Genomic DNA, 18,282 nt, shown 5'->3' on the forward strand with positions numbered 1-18,282 from the left:
TTCTTTGTACAAGGACGAACTCGCATAAGCATGGTATAAGAACTCGTCCAATTCATTCAAATGCGCAACCCTCAAGTTAGCGGCTACATCCCAATCAAGATTCAACTTCTTTAGAGCCCACATTGCCTTGTGCTCTAATTCCACCGGAAGATGACAAGCTTTTTCGAACACCAACCGGTATCGCGACATTCTGATAGGTATTTTGTAAGCCGTCTGATAAGTCCATAATGCATCATCAAGCTTCTTGGACCAATTTGTCTGATTAGCATTCACCGTTTTAGACAAGATACTCTTTATCTCCCGGTTGGAGACTTTCACTTGCCCGCTAGCTTGTGGGTGATAGGGAGTCGTGATTTTGTGAGTAATACCATACTTGCTAAGTAAAGTATCAAAAGCCTTGTTGCAAAAGTATGATCTCTCATCGCTTATAATTGCACGTGGAGTACCAAACCTTGTGAAAATATTCTTCTTGAAAAAAGTCACTACACTTCTCGCCTCATTGTTGGGTAAAGCAATGACCTCAACCCATTTTGGACACATAATCCACCGCGACCAAGATGTATGTGTTTCCACAAGAACTCACAAAAGGGCCCATGAAGTCAATGCCCCACACATCGAAAATATCAATCTCCAAAATGGTTGTGAGGGGCGTTTTATTTTTCTTTAAAATTCCACCGGCCCGTTGACATTCATCACATCTTTTCACTAACTCACTAGCATCCTTGTAAAGAGTGGGCCAATAGAAACCGCAACTAAGCACTTTGGCCGCCATTCTTGCTCCACCATGATGACCACCATATGGCGAAGAATGACAAGCCCTAAGAATATCACCTTGCTGTTCTTTCGGTACACACCTCCTAATCACCCTATTCGTACAAATTCGGGAAAGGTATGGTTCATCCCAATAATAATCTTGACAATCCCTTTTGAGTTTCTTCCTTTGGCTTGAAGAGAACTCATATGGGATGATACCACACACAAGAAAATTTGCTAAGTCTGCGAACCACGGCAAATTGTCACAAAAACTTATAGTAAAATAAGAATAACAATGAAACATGGATGTTCACATTCATATTTTTCTAGGCCTTGGCGAATATTTTTTACAAGAATTATACAAATATAAATAAAATTAAAAATTCGAATTAGCCAACTTTTTTTAATAATAAAGTATTACTTCAAATAATAATCTACTTGAATTCAACAATTCACCTTCATATTTGGTACTGTTAAGGCACTAAAAGAAATAAATTTTCACTGCCGACATTTGTGGTCCACGCCTTGGCGAATTATTTTTACAAAAAATTATATGTAAAATAAAAATGATTCGGATTAGCCAGTATTTTCTATGAGAAAAGTAATACTTTAAAGAATAATTTACTTGGCTTCAACAACTCACTTTCATGTTTGTTACTATTAGAGCACTAGAAATAATTTTTCATGGTTGATATTTTTAGTCGCCACCAAAGATAGTGCTATTTATTTGTAATGGCGACCTACCTAAAATCTTTGTTACTATAGGGAAAAAAATATGACGACGATATGTGGCGACCTCTTTAGTTGCCAATAAAATTAGTGCTATATGTCGTTGTTTGAAAGCTTAGTCGTCACAAAATGATAATAATAAAATAATAATATTATTATTTTATTATTAACTTTTGTGGCGACTATATAGAACTATTTTTTCTGGCGGTTGAAGAAGTAGTCACAGATTGAAAACCTTATTTCATGTTGTGATTTCTTAGTTTTGAATCAACATTTAGAACATCAACTTGTCTTGATGCCATCTGCACCATTGTAATATCAATGGTTGAAGGATTAAAGCTTTTCTCAAGACTCAATTGTTTGTTCAATATTCTTGGTGGTGTACAAAACTTTAACTCATTATTTATTGTTTTACAAATAAATTTGACCCTTTCATTAAGCAAATGCCCCATCTTCATCCGATATTTTTGTAACATTGTCAAACAGAAATATCAATGGAAGTGAGGCCACTTCATTAGAGGCCTATAACTTTTCCAGCTTTAACAAGCAGTTTAACAAGAAGAAGATGATGCATATTGTCATATTGATATAGCAGTTTCTATAATCCTGTTCATTTCTTATTATTTATCTTTATGTGGATAATATGTGATAATTGGTATGATTTGTTTTTGGGGAAAAGTATTGCTACCTTTTTTGGTATTGAACCTGAAATATTTTCTGGTTTTGTTTTAAAGGAATATCAAGATTGTTCAACTATGTAAATTATTGGACTTTGTTTTATGATTTGCTGTTTTCGGCGTATATATAAGAGTTAGCTAAGGAGCGATGGTGCTGACTCGCCAAGAATTGAATATGAAGGTGACTCAAAAATTCTTTCAGGTTCAAATGTTTGAATTTTAGGCATGGCGTTCTATTTGCATCCCTGCCGAGGGTCTATTGGAAACAACTTCTTTACCTTCATGAAGTAGGTCTGCGTACAGATTACCCTCCCTAGACCCCACCCGTTGGAAATATACTGAGTCTGTTATTGTTGTTGTTCTATTTGCATCCTCTCGTCAGAATTTCTGGCTACGCTAATGCATGGAGCTTACTAGCAAAGAATTGACCGCGGAAGGAGAGGATGAAGGAGAGGAAACGGATAGAGAACTTACACAACACAATCATATTCAGGAAAATTCCTACATTTGCTCAAGTTTTTCGGGTGGTGTAAGACAAAAAGCGTATATGTTTGATGGAGAAGGGAATTATTTTGACAAGGAATGGGATTTATCAGAAGGAAGAGGCAAAGAATTTTGCTGGTATCATGTTGAGCTTCCAAAATGGAACCAAAAACTCTCACAATCTGCACAGTATCTTATAGATGTACTTTGCCCACCTTTGAATCTCCAAGACATTCTATCACTAGTTAGCAATGGACCCTTTTGCGCGCATGTTAATGGCGCTCTAGTTTTTCGGGTTAATTCACCTGGCCCTGCATCTAGCAACTTTACATTTCGAATCGCTGCAAGAGTTACTGAGAATTTGGTCATCACTGTGTCATTAGGCCGTATTCCAAGATTGTGTTTCTCCCCTGGAAATGAGTCTCTTTTATCGGAGATTCCTATAGTCGAAAGTCCAAATTATGATCCTCTTGAACAAAAGGAAAGGGGTGGGATTGTTATCAAGGAACATGTTCTTGATTTTCTATTGATGATGAATCATTTTAAGGAGGCTGATAATCCGGTCCCTAAATCCCTGTCAAATCTTGTCGTTCATATTATAGACACGCATGTTGATCACCTTCAAGATATTGTAACTAAGCTGGAAATTGAGTTGGATTCTGTTGAACTGGAATTAGACAAAGGTACATTTTGATATAGATATTAAAGTAAGGAAAAAAGACTAGAGTTCCTATTGCTATTGCTGATTTTCTTATTTTGTAGTAACAGAAACAGACTAGTGTTTCTAAATTTCAGTATGCCAAGGGGATAGAAATTTTTTGCCTTGCTTCCTAATATTTGTTTGGTTGCAGGTGGTTTTGCTTTAAAGCAACAAATGTTGGATGACAGACGATTCCCAAAGGTGCATCTTGACTCGCAGCGCCTCCTCCAGGTAGTTTCTTTAGTCCTGACTCCCCAAAATACTGCCTCACCCGTGTCGGATTCTCCAAAAATACACGGAGAATCCAACACGCACCCGACGATATTTTCCGAGAGTCCGAGCAACATAGGACATAGTTACTATGAAAGCAATAATACTACTTCAGTTTATAAAAACCAAGAGGATGTGTTTACTCTAGACTCTAGACATATGTTTTCATTTTATTAGTTAATGTTATTGTAGGTGATTGCATATGGGGAGCAAGTAATTCCAAGAGTGAAGGAGAAGTGTTCTTCAAAAGATTGGTTTGCTAGTGATGATCTTAACATCCTTGAAGAGATAATTGGTCAACTGAGAAGTTTAAAAGAGAATGTTGGGTTTATAGCAAATAGAGTTACAGGAATACAGACTGGTCTTGAAAGTTGGCAAGCTGACCAAATAACTAGAAAACTATACTACCTTTCTTTCCTCTCCATCATGTTTCTCCCCTTGTCAGTAGTAACTGGAGGTAATTTTCTTAAGTAACTTTTGTCATTAATTTCACATCATGTTAGAGTTTAAACGGAGCCTTGGTACAACGGTAAGAGCTGTAGCAGTAAAATCAAGAGGTCACGACTTCACGTGTGAAAATAGCCTCTTGCGAAATTGCAAGATACGACGGCTTATAGTAGCAACCCAATGCGCTCCGGTCAGTGGCGGAAGTAGGTAGTGTCAAGGGGGTTCAACCCCTTTCGTCGGAAAACTACATTGTGCAAATAGAGTAAAAATGATCTTTCTTTGTTATATGTAAGCTGTTGAATCCCTTTTGACATAAAGAAAAATTCAAATATAGTACTAGTAAAGGAGGTTCAAAATTGCTTTTAGGTCATAGTTCAAATTCCAAGTGTGACATCCTAGAATTTTCTTGAATCCCTTAGTATAAATTTCTGGTTCCGTCACACACATAGCAGGAACTTAGTGGACAGTGGTGTCCTTTTTCCATTTGAAGCATTATATGTGCATGTATCTGATGTCACTACTCACTAGCATTATCTGGTTTATGACAGTGTTTGGGATGAATGTGGGAGGAGTTCCTTGGACAAACCAAAATGAACCTGAGCTGAAGGAGGGGTTCCACAATGTAATGTTGCTATGTGTGGCTCTAATACTGTTGGTCCTCTTGTGCTTCCTTTTCCCAGTTTTTTATGCTTCTTTTGTGACTTGGAAGAGAAGAAGAGACATGAAAAGAAGTTGGTCTCTCAACCAAAAATCCTTCCTTAGAAGAACTACAAGTAGTAGTAGGGAAAGAAATGATAAGGGAGGTTACCAGCAGTTGTATTGAAAAGGGATAGGAAACAAATTGCCGTTACTCTCTCCAAAAGGTAACGGAAGCAAGCAAAGGTTATCTCAAGCGGGACGGAAGTTGGCCTTCAAGTGCAAAAGCGGGAGTTTGACTGCAAAACCCATCAATCGAGCAAGGGCGAGAGTCGGCAAATCAATGTTCTATTAATTTCTTTCATTTAGTTTTAGATATTAGATTGATGAATAGGTCCAATAAAACACTTAAAAGTATGCTTGTTTCAGTATATTTCGAAATTGTAAAACTTGTATTAGCAAAGTTCTGCCTATCAAGTTAGTTAATTAGTTAGAGATTGATGTTAGACCATTATTATTAGTAGGGGTGTACAGGGACCGGGTTGGTTCGATTTTTATCAAAATCAAACCAAATCAATTATATCGGTTTGGATTGGTTCGATTTTGTCAGGTTTTTGGATTTTTTGTTACTTAAATAGTATTTCAATCTTACTTTGTTAAATATTTGATAAGTAAATATATATTTAGTAAAAAAATAAAAAAAATGACAAACATATTATCGATTAAAATATTCTTATGGGAGAATTCTATTAGTAACACATAATAGTTATTTTTTAGTCGTCTAACAATAATTTTTTGTTGATGTACACTTTCAGGTTAACCGAATTTAGTAATTAAACATAAAAATCAATATGATACCTAAATATTAATAATCACTTCACATTCGAAAAAGATATAAGAATTTAATAGATCTTAACATATGATATGAATATGGAAGAACAAAGAGATAGACACATTTCAGTAACACTTGATAAGAAAGTGATCATACAACACAGTATTTAAGGTCAATAAATATGAAGCAATTCATATTCTATTAAATTTTATATCCCGCAAGAGAATCCCAAATATATCTAGACATTTTTTTAAAAAAATTCTATATAAAATCTTAAACGTATATATAAAAATTATATATTTATATGTCGGGTTGGTTCAATTTTTTTTACTCAATACCAAACTAAATCAAACCAAACATAATCGAGTTTTTTAATCGATTTGGTTTGACTTTTCGATTTGGTGCGATTTTTCGGTTCGATTTGTACACCCCTAATTATTAGTGGATTATAATAACTCGTTCATTTCATTACACTTAATTGATCTTTCTTTGTCCTTTTTCTTGTTAACTTTTTAAAGCCTGTTAGAATAAGACAAGTTCAAATATAATTGTATAAAATATGCTCTAGAGATTTATCTACTCCTTAACCGAGAGAATAAATTAACATTGGAGTACAACTATCACTACTAATTTTTATATTTACATTAAATCATATTAATATATTATAACTAATTACTCTCTCCGTCTTAACTTATACGATTTAGTTTTACTTGACACAAAATTAAAAAAAATGACTTTTGAAATATGTGGTACTAAAAACTTAAAAGACAAAAACTTTGTGAGCCATAATATTTATGTGTCTATAAAAGCTTATCACTAAAGATAAAATAGGTAAAATAAAAAGTTTAAAGTTAAATTATTTTTAAATATAGAAATGTATCATTATTTTTTAAACTAACTAATAAGAAAAGTGTGTAATTTAAATTGAGAGTAAAACGATAAATTAGTTGATCATATTTAAGCGAAACAATGCAATAAAAAAAGGAAAAAGAAAAGGAAAGGAGGCGAGATCACATACGTCTAGAACTTTCTGACCCGGTAGTTTAATTTAATGGTACACCGCCACGTTACCTTACTTTCCCCTTCTCCAAGCCACTACTAGTAGAATAGAATAATCCCTTTTTCTTTCTCTAAAACCCTAAACCCTAGCAACAAACAGCCTCCATTTACAGTAGCTGCAATCAAGCAAGCTCAATTTGTCTCCTTACTGTATTCTCCTATGGCGACCGCCGTATTGCTCAGATCTCTTCGTCGCCGTGAAATTGCTACCTCTTCTCGTTCTGCTTATAAAACTGTATGTAAAGTCTCCCTCTTACTTATCCTTCAATTATTTTCACAACTGTTATCTGTTTCATCTTTACTCTTCTCAATATTTTGTGATTTGAGGTCAGATTGTGTTGTTAGTAAAAAAACAAAACTGGATTATGATGTTAAATTCTGGAATTGAACTTCACTAAGGTGCTAATTTGTTAGTGGAAACCTAGTTTAATATTACATTTGAAATGCTGACCAACTTAGGAGTTCAATATTTGCAAATACTGAAATAGTATGCGCAGATGGGCCTTAAGTGTTTGTTGTTTATATTTGTTTTTGGTCATTACTTTTGTTGTTGGACAGTGATTGTATGTTTGTATAAGGATAAGCGTTGGGCTTAGAAAAAAATGTAGTTTTAAAGAAGTGATAATCTACTGTAAAAGAAAAATGATATGACTTATAAAATGAAATGGCCACTGATTGCTGGATTTATATATTTGATATCAACTAGTTTGGAATTGGGGGATAGTTAATTGAAGATACTTCTGAGAGGGAGACAGAGCCTTTACTTTTGTGATGGGTATTGTGTGTTGTGTTAGGACATTGCCCACTCTGAGTGGGATTGTGAAATTTAGGACAGGTTGCTATCAGGGGAGGAAGATGTGTTTGTAACTCCTAATGCATTTTCCTTAAGTGGGTGGAAGTCTATCACTTTATTTGTTAAGATAGACATGGAGTGAAGTTCTTTTTAGTTCATCTGGTATGTGCTTACGTGGAGTTCTGCTATGCCGGCTTCGGTGACTGGTGACATTCAGAAATATATATTTTTGGCAGTTAGTGGTTTTCTCGTGTGAGAACTTTGCTGTTTTTTTGTCCTTGTCCTAAAATCAAGATGAGAACATTTTTGTTAAAAAAATAACTTTTGCTTATGTCGGTGCTATGTATGGCTTGTGCAGCTTGCTTCAAACATTAAGCCGTCATGGTGTCCAACACTTGGTGGTGCTAAATTGGCTGGTCTAGCCAGACCGTTTTGGTAACTGCCTTAAGTCTCATATCTTTCAACTTTATTTTAAGATGAATGATATTTACTTTTCTACTGGAACTCATCTTTCATATGGTGCAGCTCTAGACCTGCTGGAAATGAGATTATTGGGATTGACTTGGGTACCACAAACTCCTGTGTTGCAGTGATGGAGGGCAAGGTAAGAGTTTGGTTCGTTGGCCTAGGGTAAAATTGTTCTTTTAACTCCTGAGACCGAGCTAGTATATGGTGGATTTGGAACATCTTTTGATGCTTTTATTCATGCAGAACCCAAAAGTGATTGAAAATGCCGAAGGGTCTAGGACCACTCCGTCAGTGGTTGCATTTAACCAAAAGGCGGAATTGCTTGTTGGTACTCCGGCCAAACGTCAGGCAGTCACCAATCCTACAAATACCGTATTTGGGACCAAGCGTCTAATTGGTAGGCGGTTTGATGATCCCCAGACACAGAAGGAAATGAAGATGGTTCCTTACAAAATTGTGAGGGCTTCCAATGGAGATGCTTGGGTTGAATCCAATGGACAGCAGTATTCCCCAAGTCAGGTTGGAGCATTTGTTTTAACAAAGATGAAGGAAACTGCAGAAGCCTATCTAGGGAAGTCTATAAATAAAGCCGTGATCACTGTTCCAGCTTATTTCAATGATGCTCAAAGGCAGGCAACCAAGGATGCGGGGCGAATTGCAGGCCTTGATGTGCAAAGGATTATTAATGAGCCTACTGCAGCGGCACTTTCTTATGGTATGAACAACAAAGAAGGTCTTGTTGCAGTCTTTGATCTTGGTGGTGGCACCTTTGATGTTTCTATTTTGGAAATATCAAATGGCGTTTTCGAGGTAAATGAAGCAGTTTTGTGTTCTCTTATGTTGTTCATCTTGTTGTTTTTTAGGACTCCTCTAACTATATACCACTCAGGTCAAAGCAACAAATGGGGACACCTTTTTGGGAGGAGAGGACTTTGACAATACATTGTTGGAATTTTTGGTGAACGAGTATAAAAGGACAGACGGAATTGACCTGTCAAAAGACAGGCTTGCCCTGCAAAGACTTCGAGAGGCAGCTGAGAAAGCTAAGATAGAGCTATCATCAACCTCGCAAACTGAAATTAATTTACCTTTCATCACAGCTGATGCATCAGGAGCTAAACATCTTAATATAACTCTAACTAGATCAAAATTTGAGAATTTGGTGAACAGTTTGATTGAGAGGACAAGGGATCCTTGCAAGAATTGTTTGAAGGATGCTGCAATATCGACAAAAGATGTGGATGAGGTCCTCCTTGTTGGTGGTATGACTCGTGTCCCTAAAGTGCAGGACATTGTTTCTGAGATTTTTGGCAAGAGCCCGTGCAAAGGTGTAAATCCAGACGAAGCAGTTGCCATGGGAGCTGCAATTCAAGGTGGTATTCTCCGTGGCGATGTGAAAGAGTTGCTGCTTCTGGATGTCACTCCATTGTCTCTAGGTATTGAGACTTTGGGAGGTATCTTTACCAGGCTGATCAACAGGAATACCACCATACCTACAAAGAAAAGCCAGGTAAGTTGTTAGGTTCTGACAGTGTCATATTAATCTTTGCAATTGCTTATATTCACAGTTATATGGGCAGGATTTGTCTCTCTTTTGTCATGGCTTCTAAGTTTTGCTGCCTCTCCTCTTGTTAATCCAGGTGTTCTCTACTGCTGCTGATAACCAAACCCAGGTTGGCATTAAGGTCTTGCAAGGTGAGCGAGAGATGGCATCTGATAATAAGATGCTGGGAGAATTTGAACTTGTTGGTATTCCTCCTGCACCAAGGGGTCTGCCTCAGATAGAAGTCACATTTGACATAGATGCAAATGGACTTGTCACGGTCTCTGCCAAGGACAAGGCCACTGGCAAAGAACAGCAGATCACTATTCGATCATCTGGTGGACTCTCAGAAGATGAGATAGACAAGATGGTTAAGGAAGCTGAGTTGCATGCCCAGAGGGATCAGGAGCGGAAGGCACTGATTGATATCAGGAACAGTGCAGACACTACCATATACAGTATTGAAAAGAGCTTGAATGAGTACAGGGACAAGGTCCCCAAGGAGGTGGCTACAGAAATTGAAACAGCTGTTTCTGATTTGAGAACGGCAATGGGAGGTGATAACGTTGATGAAATCAAATCGAAGCTTGATGTAGCAAACAAGGCTGTTTCTAAGATTGGACAGCATATGGCTGGTGGTGCCGGAGGTGCGACTGAAGGTGGCTCTGAAGGAGGTTCTCAAGGGGGAGCCCCTGAGGCCGAGTATGAGGAAGTGAAGAAGTAGAATTTCTTGGGGAACACTGAGGATGGCATATTGGAGTTGTTTTTGAGACTCATTCTTTTTTTTGAAATGAAATTTTCTCCCCTAGCATTCTGTAACTAGAAAGTTGATTTGAACTGCTTATGCCTGTGATTTTTTTGTTCTCCAAGTCGAGAGACGAGACCAACCTTTACCATGATTAGCCAATAGTAGAATTTTTGTGAACGCATTCACAAGTGAAAAGGAACCATGCTGTTTGTTGTCAAATAAATCACTTAATTGGAAATATGCTGCTTCCCTTGTCTTTTAAGTTTCTTTTCTTTGGTTGTGTTTCTGGACTGATCTTCAGTGTGGCCGAGCTGCTAGTGCCACAGCAATTAAGACCAGACCCTTGTCGCCTATGAATTATCACTTCAGTGGTGTTTTATTTAGAAAACTACTCAAATACCTAAAAGAGAAAATCACTTTTGTACTCAGCTCTTTAGAAGTAAGCTATTTTGATTTCTGAAGACAGTTCGAATTGGCTGTTTTTTCCCCTTTAAATTCGAAAACAGTTCAATCCATTTCGAACTCAATTAGTTTCTGTTTAAAAACTATTTTCTATACTAACTTTGCATTCTAAGGCAAGCTAAAATTGGGAATATATGTTGAACCGACAAAAATTGTTAAGCTCAATTTGAACAAATCTCAAATAAAACGATCTAATACTTCTAAAAGAAATGACAGTATCGTACTATTATAAATAACAGGAAGAAATTGAACTCCTGTTTCGGGCTAGTTACCAACTAGATCACTCCACTTTTTAAAGATCCATTTTCATGTACGCATACGACAGTATATGTGAAAAGACATTTTTCAAATTTAAAATTAGTAAAATCTAATCTAAGGTCATTAACCAAAGGAAATTAAATGAATTAGCTATATATTTTATCAATTAAAAAATTACTAGAAGAAATTGACTATAAAAAATTATTAATAATTTTGTATTTTAAAAAAGTTAGAAAATAGGCTTCAAAATATATATATATAAAGTTTTGTTTTATAAAAATTAAGGTTCTGATCCAGGTTTGAATTGAGCTGCCCTCTGCAAAGCAATTGGTGTCAAGTAGGGGTGTACGTATGTCACGTTGGTTCGAATTTTTTAATTATCAAATCAAATTAATGATGTCGGATTTTTAAATTCATAAACCAAACCAACAAAATCGGGTTTTTCAATCTCGATTTTCTCGGGTTTTTCAGTTTTTTTTTTGGTTTTCGGTTTTTTTTTTTCCTATAAAGTTTTCGTAGCATAAAAGATGTAACTTCTGCTCCAATATTTCTTAAGTCCTAGTAAAATACAACTATATAATGTGTTTTTCCAAGAAACTAACACAATAATATGAGATAAGTCATAGCATTATACTAAAATATTCAATAACAAAGATAAAGTAATAAAATTACATAAAATAAATATTGTTAATTAATAAGCCATAATAAAAATTAACATAATCTAAAAATACTATATAGTCATGTTAAAATAAGTATAGTTAATAAGTACTAATATTAATTACATAATTAAGCAATAAAGAAAAAGATAAACTAAGTTATGCATTTTCATTATAAATCAATGTAAAACTATAATAATTATCCATAAATATCGTTATTCCTAGTATTGAATTGAATTTCTTTTGTTAGCATTAGTATTGATTTGAACTTTGTTTGAGTTACTACATTTATGGACTATAAAATTTATTTACCATTCAAGAATGTTAAGTCTAAACTTGAAATAATACGTTAAAAGATAAAACTGTGAAAAAGTTTAATAAATTACATTACAATAAATATTTATATGTATAAAATATTTTTTAAAATTATATAAATGTACTATCGGGTTGGTTTGACTTTTTTTTTGATTTTTTTTAGTTAAAACCAAACCAAACCAAACCAAACCAAACCAAACTAATTATGTTCGAGTTTTATTTTTCAATACCAAACCAAATTAAATCAAAATTGGCTTTTTTTTCCGGTTTGACTCGGATTATCGGTTTGGTGCGGTTTATCGGTTTTTTTTGTACACATATATTTTATCTTTTATATTGAATAGAAGAAATTAAGAAAGTGATACAGTTGTGTTTTATTTTCTAAATTTTGACATGTGAAAATAAAGGTCTCTTGAAAATTTTATCACAAAAATAAAAATATAGTAATGAGTCACAAAACTAATTGACTAGACAATTATTAGAGAAGGAAATTATTCAAAAAACAAAATTATGGACGAAAAAAATAGAAAAACAAAGGAAAAAGAAGAGTATAGAAGGCGACATCACATACCTCTAGAACTTTCTCACACAGTCGTAGTTTAATTGTACACCGCCACGCCACCTATATTTTCCCTTTCCCGAAGCGACTACTGGAATAATTTCTAAAACCCTAAACCCTAGCCTCCATTAACAGAAGCTGCAAGCTCGTCGTTCCTTACTGTTTCCTCCGATGGCGGCCGCCGTATTGCTCAGATCTCTTCGTCGCCGTGACATTGCTACTTCTTCTCTTTCTGCTTATAAAGCTGTATGTGAAGTCTCCCTCTTTCTTATCCTTCAATTATTTTCACAATTTTTATCTGTTTAATCTTTAATCATTTCAGTATTTTTGGATGTTAGATCAGATTGTGTTGTTAGTGAAAATATTCTGTCATTTACTTTCCCCTTGTAGTTAAAAAAAATAGAGAAATGTATATTTGTAGTCCTCCCAAAAATAATATCCAATAAAATGTATAATTTTTTTATATATGTATATCATATACATATAATATGCATATTTTATACACTTTTTGACTAGCAAATGCAAATAGTTTTGGCCAATTCACCAATTTTGTATTTTTCCCAAAAAATTGGGGTTTCGAATTCTAATCTTATATTCTGAAGTTATCACTAAGGTGCAGTCGTCTTTTGGCTTTTATATTTAAAAGGGATTCTCACCAAACATGTTCTGATCAACCAGAAGTGTTTGTAGTACTATTTGTTTTTGGTCATTGCTTTTATATTGGGGTGTGTTTGGTATGAAAGAAGTCATTTTCCTAGAAAATATTTTTTGGTCTTTGGTTGGTGAGTGGAAAATATATTTTAACAGAAAAACAAATTGGAGAGTGTTTGATGAAACTTTTGAGTACTAGAGATTGATAATAATGTGTAAGTGTTAGTTGAAATAAATAATATGAAGCTAAAAGTTAAGATAGTTGTAAGTAAAATGACTTCTGACCGTAAGTGATGGAACTCATTTTCCTCCCTTTGATGGATAATGTTTTCCATGGAAAAATGACATGTGTCATACAGACACCAGAAAATGACCTTCTCATGGAAAATATTTTCCGGGAAGTCGTTTTCCCTAGTAGCAAACACACTCTTAGAGAACTCATATTTACTGTAGAAGAAAAATGATATATCATTGGGATGAAATGGCCCTGGTTGCTGGATTCATATAGTTTTTAGGGAACTCATAATTCACCTTAGAAGAAAAATGATATAACATTGGGATGAAATGTCCTTATTGCTTTATTCATATAGTTGATATCAACTAGTTTGGGATTGAGGGAAGGTAGTGGAATATATTCCTGAGGGAGATGGAAAGGGAGCCTGCCTTTGTGATGGGTATCATGTGTCATGTTGGGAGATTACCCACTCTGAGTAGCATGGTGAAATTTGCATGCTTGCTAGGCAGATTTCTATCAAGGGAGGAAAATGTGTTTGTAACTCCTAATGCGTTTTCTTGAAGTGGGGAGAAGTCTATCATTTTGTTTGTTAAGACAAATGTGGAGTGATATCCTCTTTAGTTCATCTGGTGAAATGCATCTATCTGTTGTAAGAATGACTTGGTTGATGCTGTCTATGCCCGGCTCGTTGACTGGTTAACATTCATACGTATTCTTTGTTCGCAGTTAGTGAATTCTCGTATGCGAACTTTGCTGTGTTTTTTTAAACTTAAAATTAAATCAAGATGAGAACTTTTTTGTTGAAAAATAAACTTTTGCTTATGTGGGTACTATGTATGGCTTCTGCAGTTTGCTTCGAACACTAAGCCGTCATGGTGTCTAACACTTGGTGGTGCCAAATGTGCTGGTCTAGCCAGACCGTTTTGGTAACTGCCTTATGTCTCATCTCTTTCACCTTTCTGTAAGATGATGATATTTACTTTTCTACTGGAACTCATCTTTCATATGGTGCAGCTCTAGACCTGCTGGAAATGAGATTATTGGGATTGACTTGGGTACAACAAACTCATGCGTTGCAGTAATGGAGGGCAAGGTAAGAGAGTTCACTAGGAATGGGTTAAACTTGTTCTTTTGTGGGATCACTGTTTAAGTGCAGACTGAGTTGGTTTTGGTGAATTTTAGACATGGTTTGATGCTTTTATTCATGCAGAACCCTAAAGTGATTGAGAATGCTGAAGGATCTAGGACCACTCCGTCAGTAGTTGCGTTTAACCAAAAGGGGGAATTGCTTGTTGGTACTCCGGCCAAACGTCAGGCAGTCACCAATCCTACAAATACCGTATTTGGCACCAAGCGTCTAATTGGTAGGCGGTTTGATGATCCCCAGACACAGAAGGAAATGAAGATGGTTCCTTACAAAATAGTGAGAGCTCCCAATGGAGATGCTTGGGTTGAAGCCAATGGACAGCAGTATTCCGCAAGTCAGATTGGAGCATTTATTTTAACAAAGATGAAGGAAACTGCAGAGGCCTATCTAGGGAAGTCTATAAATAAAGCTGTGATCACTGTTCCAGCTTATTTCAATGATGCTCAGAGGCAGGCAACCAAGGATGCGGGGCGAATTGCAGGCCTTGATGTGCAAAGGATTATTAATGAGCCTACTGCAGCAGCACTTTCTTACGGTATGAACAACAAGGAAGGTCTTGTTGCAGTCTTTGATCTTGGTGGTGGTACCTTCGATGTTTCTATTTTGGAAATATCAAATGGTGTTTTTGAGGTAATTGAATTTTTTTGTGATCTCTTATGTTTTTCATCTTCTTGTTTTTTCTTCTGACTATCAGACTCCTCTTAACTACTACTCAGGTCAAAGCAACGAATGGGGACACCTTTTTGGGAGGAGAGGATTTTGACAACGCGTTGTTGGAATTTCTGGTGAATGAGTATAGAAGGACAGATGGAATTGACCTGTCAAAAGACAGGCTTGCCCTGCAAAGACTCCGAGAGGCAGCTGAGAAAGCTAAGATAGAGCTATCATCAACCACACAGACCGAAATTAATTTACCTTTCATCACAGCAGATGCATCAGGGGCTAAACATCTTAATATAACTTTAACAAGATCCAAATTTGAGTCGTTGGTGTCCAACTTAATTGAGAGGACAAGGAATCCTTGCAAGAACTGTTTGAAGGATGCTGGAATATCGACAAAAGAGGTGGATGAGGTCCTCCTTGTTGGTGGTATGACTCGTGTCCCTAAGGTGCAGGATGTTGTCTCTGAGATCTTCGGCAAGAGCCCATGCAAAGGTGTAAATCCAGACGAAGCAGTTGCCATGGGAGCTGCAATTCAAGGTGGTATACTCCGTGGTGATGTGAAAGAGCTGCTGCTTCTGGATGTCACTCCATTGTCTCTAGGTATTGAGACTTTGGGAGGTATCTTTACCAGGCTGATCAACAGGAATACCACCATACCTACAAAGAAAAGCCAGGTAAGTTGTTAGGTTCTGACTGTGTCATATTAATCTTTGCAATTGCTTATATTCTCAGTTATATGGGCAGGATTTGTCTCTCTTTTGTCATGGCTTCTAAGTTTTGCTGCCTCTCATCTTGTTATTCCAGGTGTTCTCTACTGCTGCTGATAACCAAACCCAGGTTGGCATTAAGGTCTTGCAAGGTGAGCGAGAGATGGCATCTGATAATAAGATGCTGGGAGAATTTGAACTTGTTGGTATTCCTCCTGCACCAAGGGGTATGCCTCAGATAGAAGTCACATTTGACATAGATGCAAATGGACTTGTCACGGTCTCTGCAAAGGACAAGGCCACTGGCAAAGAACAGCAGATTACTATTCGGTCGTCTGGTGGACTCTCAGAAGATGAGATAGACAAGATGGTCAAGGAAGCTGAGATGCATGCCCAGAGGGATCAGGAGCGGAAGGCACTGATTGATATCAGGAATAGTGCAGACACTACCATATACAGTATTGAAAAGAGCTTGAATGAATACAGGGACAAGGTCCCCAAGGAGGTGGCTACAGAAATTGAAACAGCTGTTTCCGACTTGAGAACAGCAATGGGAGGTGATAACATTGATGAAATCAAATCAAAGCTTGATGTAGCAAACAAGGCTGTTTCTAAGATTGGACAGCATATGGCCGGTGGTGCCGGAGGCGCCTCTGGAGGTGGCTCTGAAGGAGGTTCTCAAGGGGGAGCCACCGAGGCCGAGTATGAGGAAGTAAAGAAGTAGATTATCTTAGGGAACGTTGAAGATGGCACGTTGGAGTTGGTTTAGATCTCATTCTGTTGTCGAAATGAAAATTTCTTTGTCAACCTCCTATACTCCCTTAGTATGCTGTATAACTAAAAAGTTGATGTGAACTGCTTACTTCTGATTTTTTTGTTCTCCAAGTATAGGGGTGAGGCCAACCTCATTATGATTAGGCAATAGTAGAAGTTTTGTGATCGCATTCGCAGGTGAAGGCGAACCTTGCGTTTTGTTGCCAAAATAAATTGCTTCACAAGATATAGAGTAGAGTATATGACTATATTCCCCTTGCCTTTCTAAGTTTCTGTTCTTTGGCATGTTCTGGGGCAATCTCCAGTGTGTTGAGCTCATAGTGTGACAATAGTTAAGGCCTTGTCGCTTGCTGAGGTATCACTTTGATGGTGGTTTCTTTTTGAAAGCTAATATTAGCTAACATGGTATCTATTTTGTGCCTTCACAAGGCATTATTCAAAGTAAGCCTTACATCAAAAGTCGGTCTTTTTTTTCTTATATGCCGGTACCCAGTCAAATATGATTATATAAATTGGAATGGATGGAGTGTTTATTGTATAGTTTATTTATTGATAAGAGTTTTTTTGTTTGTATACTCGGTGTAATTTAATAGATTCAGACAAAGTGAATGCCCATTTGCATCCACTACTCTAGAAATATTACTCTTTACTACTATTTTACTTTATGTTCACAACTTCAGCTACTCTGTTACTAATGTTTGTAACTCCTATTATTCATCCTTGATTTCAATGGTTAATATCATATTCATATCCTTTTGTATTTACCTCACGCAATCCTATAGATAGAGAATTTGGGCATCACATTATATACATTTGGATACACTTGTAAGAAACAAGAAAAGCTATCCTCTTTTGTCTCTCTTGTTTTTATCTTTGATATTGTTACCTTTTAGCTTGATTTCTTAACATTCTACAATATTAAGTCATACTTACCGTAGATACTTACATATGATCAAAACTAAAAGCTTGCGTGATCGTTTATAATCTTTATGAATTAATATTTCGAAGTCATCGCGATTAATAGTAAAAAAATATTTCAGTCATCACGATTAGTAGTTTCGTTTTCAATACCTCATGCAGAAGCTGACAAAGGAGAAGCAGCGGATCTCGCCAATTTTCAGTTAGCCATCTCACTTGAGAGAATATTTTTATATATATATATATATATATATATATATATATATATATATGGAAAGATACGAGGATTATTAGTGAAGAACATCATAACTGAGATCTCATTGACCACTGATCTATTCCATTATTACGATAATTAATTAACTATTTGTTATATAAATGTGATTTACTCAAGTTAATTGAAAAATATAGACAAATCCGTTAATTAATCATTTTTATTTTGCAATTGATGCTCATAATTTTTTGGCTAGGGCTGTCCGACACCTTCAGTTAAGCAAAAGCCTAAAAGGCAAGCGGGAAAGAATTATAAATGAAATTGTACCTCTTCCACAATATGGTTTCAATGATGTTAAGAAGATGATAGTAGAAATCCCAAATAAGTTACAAAATGATCAAGAAAATGTAATATGTATATCATGATAAATATACAACGAAGTTGGCTGATCCTAAATACTTTATTTGCATAAAATCCCAAAAAAAAGGACTAATTCCCATGACTGCATCTTAGAACAGGAAGAGGTCAGAGGGATCACAGCATCACTCGTCGAGGAGGCAACAACAACACAACGCTGCCAAGCTGCAA

General features: G+C 36.0%; 3 protein-coding genes across 3 annotated transcripts; all 3 read left to right on the forward strand.

Annotated features, from left to right (window-relative positions):
- Positions 1–1,699: 1,699 nt before the first annotated feature.
- On the forward strand, positions 1,700–5,275 carry LOC107790056 (uncharacterized). Its single transcript, XM_016611950.1, has 5 exons — positions 1,700–2,446; positions 2,542–3,325; positions 3,494–3,573; positions 3,805–4,069; positions 4,608–5,275. The coding sequence occupies exons 2-5, from the start codon at positions 2,563–2,565 to the stop codon at positions 4,880–4,882; spliced, it is 1,383 nt and encodes a 460-aa protein (XP_016467436.1). The 5' UTR covers positions 1,700–2,446; positions 2,542–2,562; the 3' UTR covers positions 4,883–5,275.
- Positions 5,276–6,506: 1,231 nt separating this feature from the next.
- LOC107790051 (heat shock 70 kDa protein, mitochondrial) lies at positions 6,507–10,376 on the forward strand. Its single transcript, XM_075247028.1, has 6 exons — positions 6,507–6,821; positions 7,738–7,814; positions 7,905–7,983; positions 8,091–8,657; positions 8,737–9,357; positions 9,488–10,376. The coding sequence occupies exons 1-6, from the start codon at positions 6,747–6,749 to the stop codon at positions 10,112–10,114; spliced, it is 2,046 nt and encodes a 681-aa protein (XP_075103129.1). The 5' UTR covers positions 6,507–6,746; the 3' UTR covers positions 10,115–10,376.
- Positions 10,377–12,343: 1,967 nt separating this feature from the next.
- On the forward strand, positions 12,344–16,813 carry LOC107774811 (heat shock 70 kDa protein, mitochondrial). The gene is made up of 6 exons (XM_016594460.2): positions 12,344–12,634; positions 14,124–14,200; positions 14,289–14,367; positions 14,485–15,051; positions 15,138–15,758; positions 15,889–16,813. Exons 1-6 carry the CDS (start codon positions 12,560–12,562, stop codon positions 16,513–16,515), a joined length of 2,046 nt encoding a protein of 681 aa, XP_016449946.1. The 5' UTR covers positions 12,344–12,559; the 3' UTR covers positions 16,516–16,813.
- Positions 16,814–18,282: the final 1,469 nt, after the last annotated feature.

The sequence above is a fragment of the Nicotiana tabacum genome, chromosome 24 (assembly GCF_000715075.1).
Source record: "Nicotiana tabacum cultivar K326 chromosome 24, ASM71507v2, whole genome shotgun sequence".
Lineage (NCBI taxonomy): Eukaryota > Viridiplantae > Streptophyta > Magnoliopsida > Solanales > Solanaceae > Nicotiana > Nicotiana tabacum.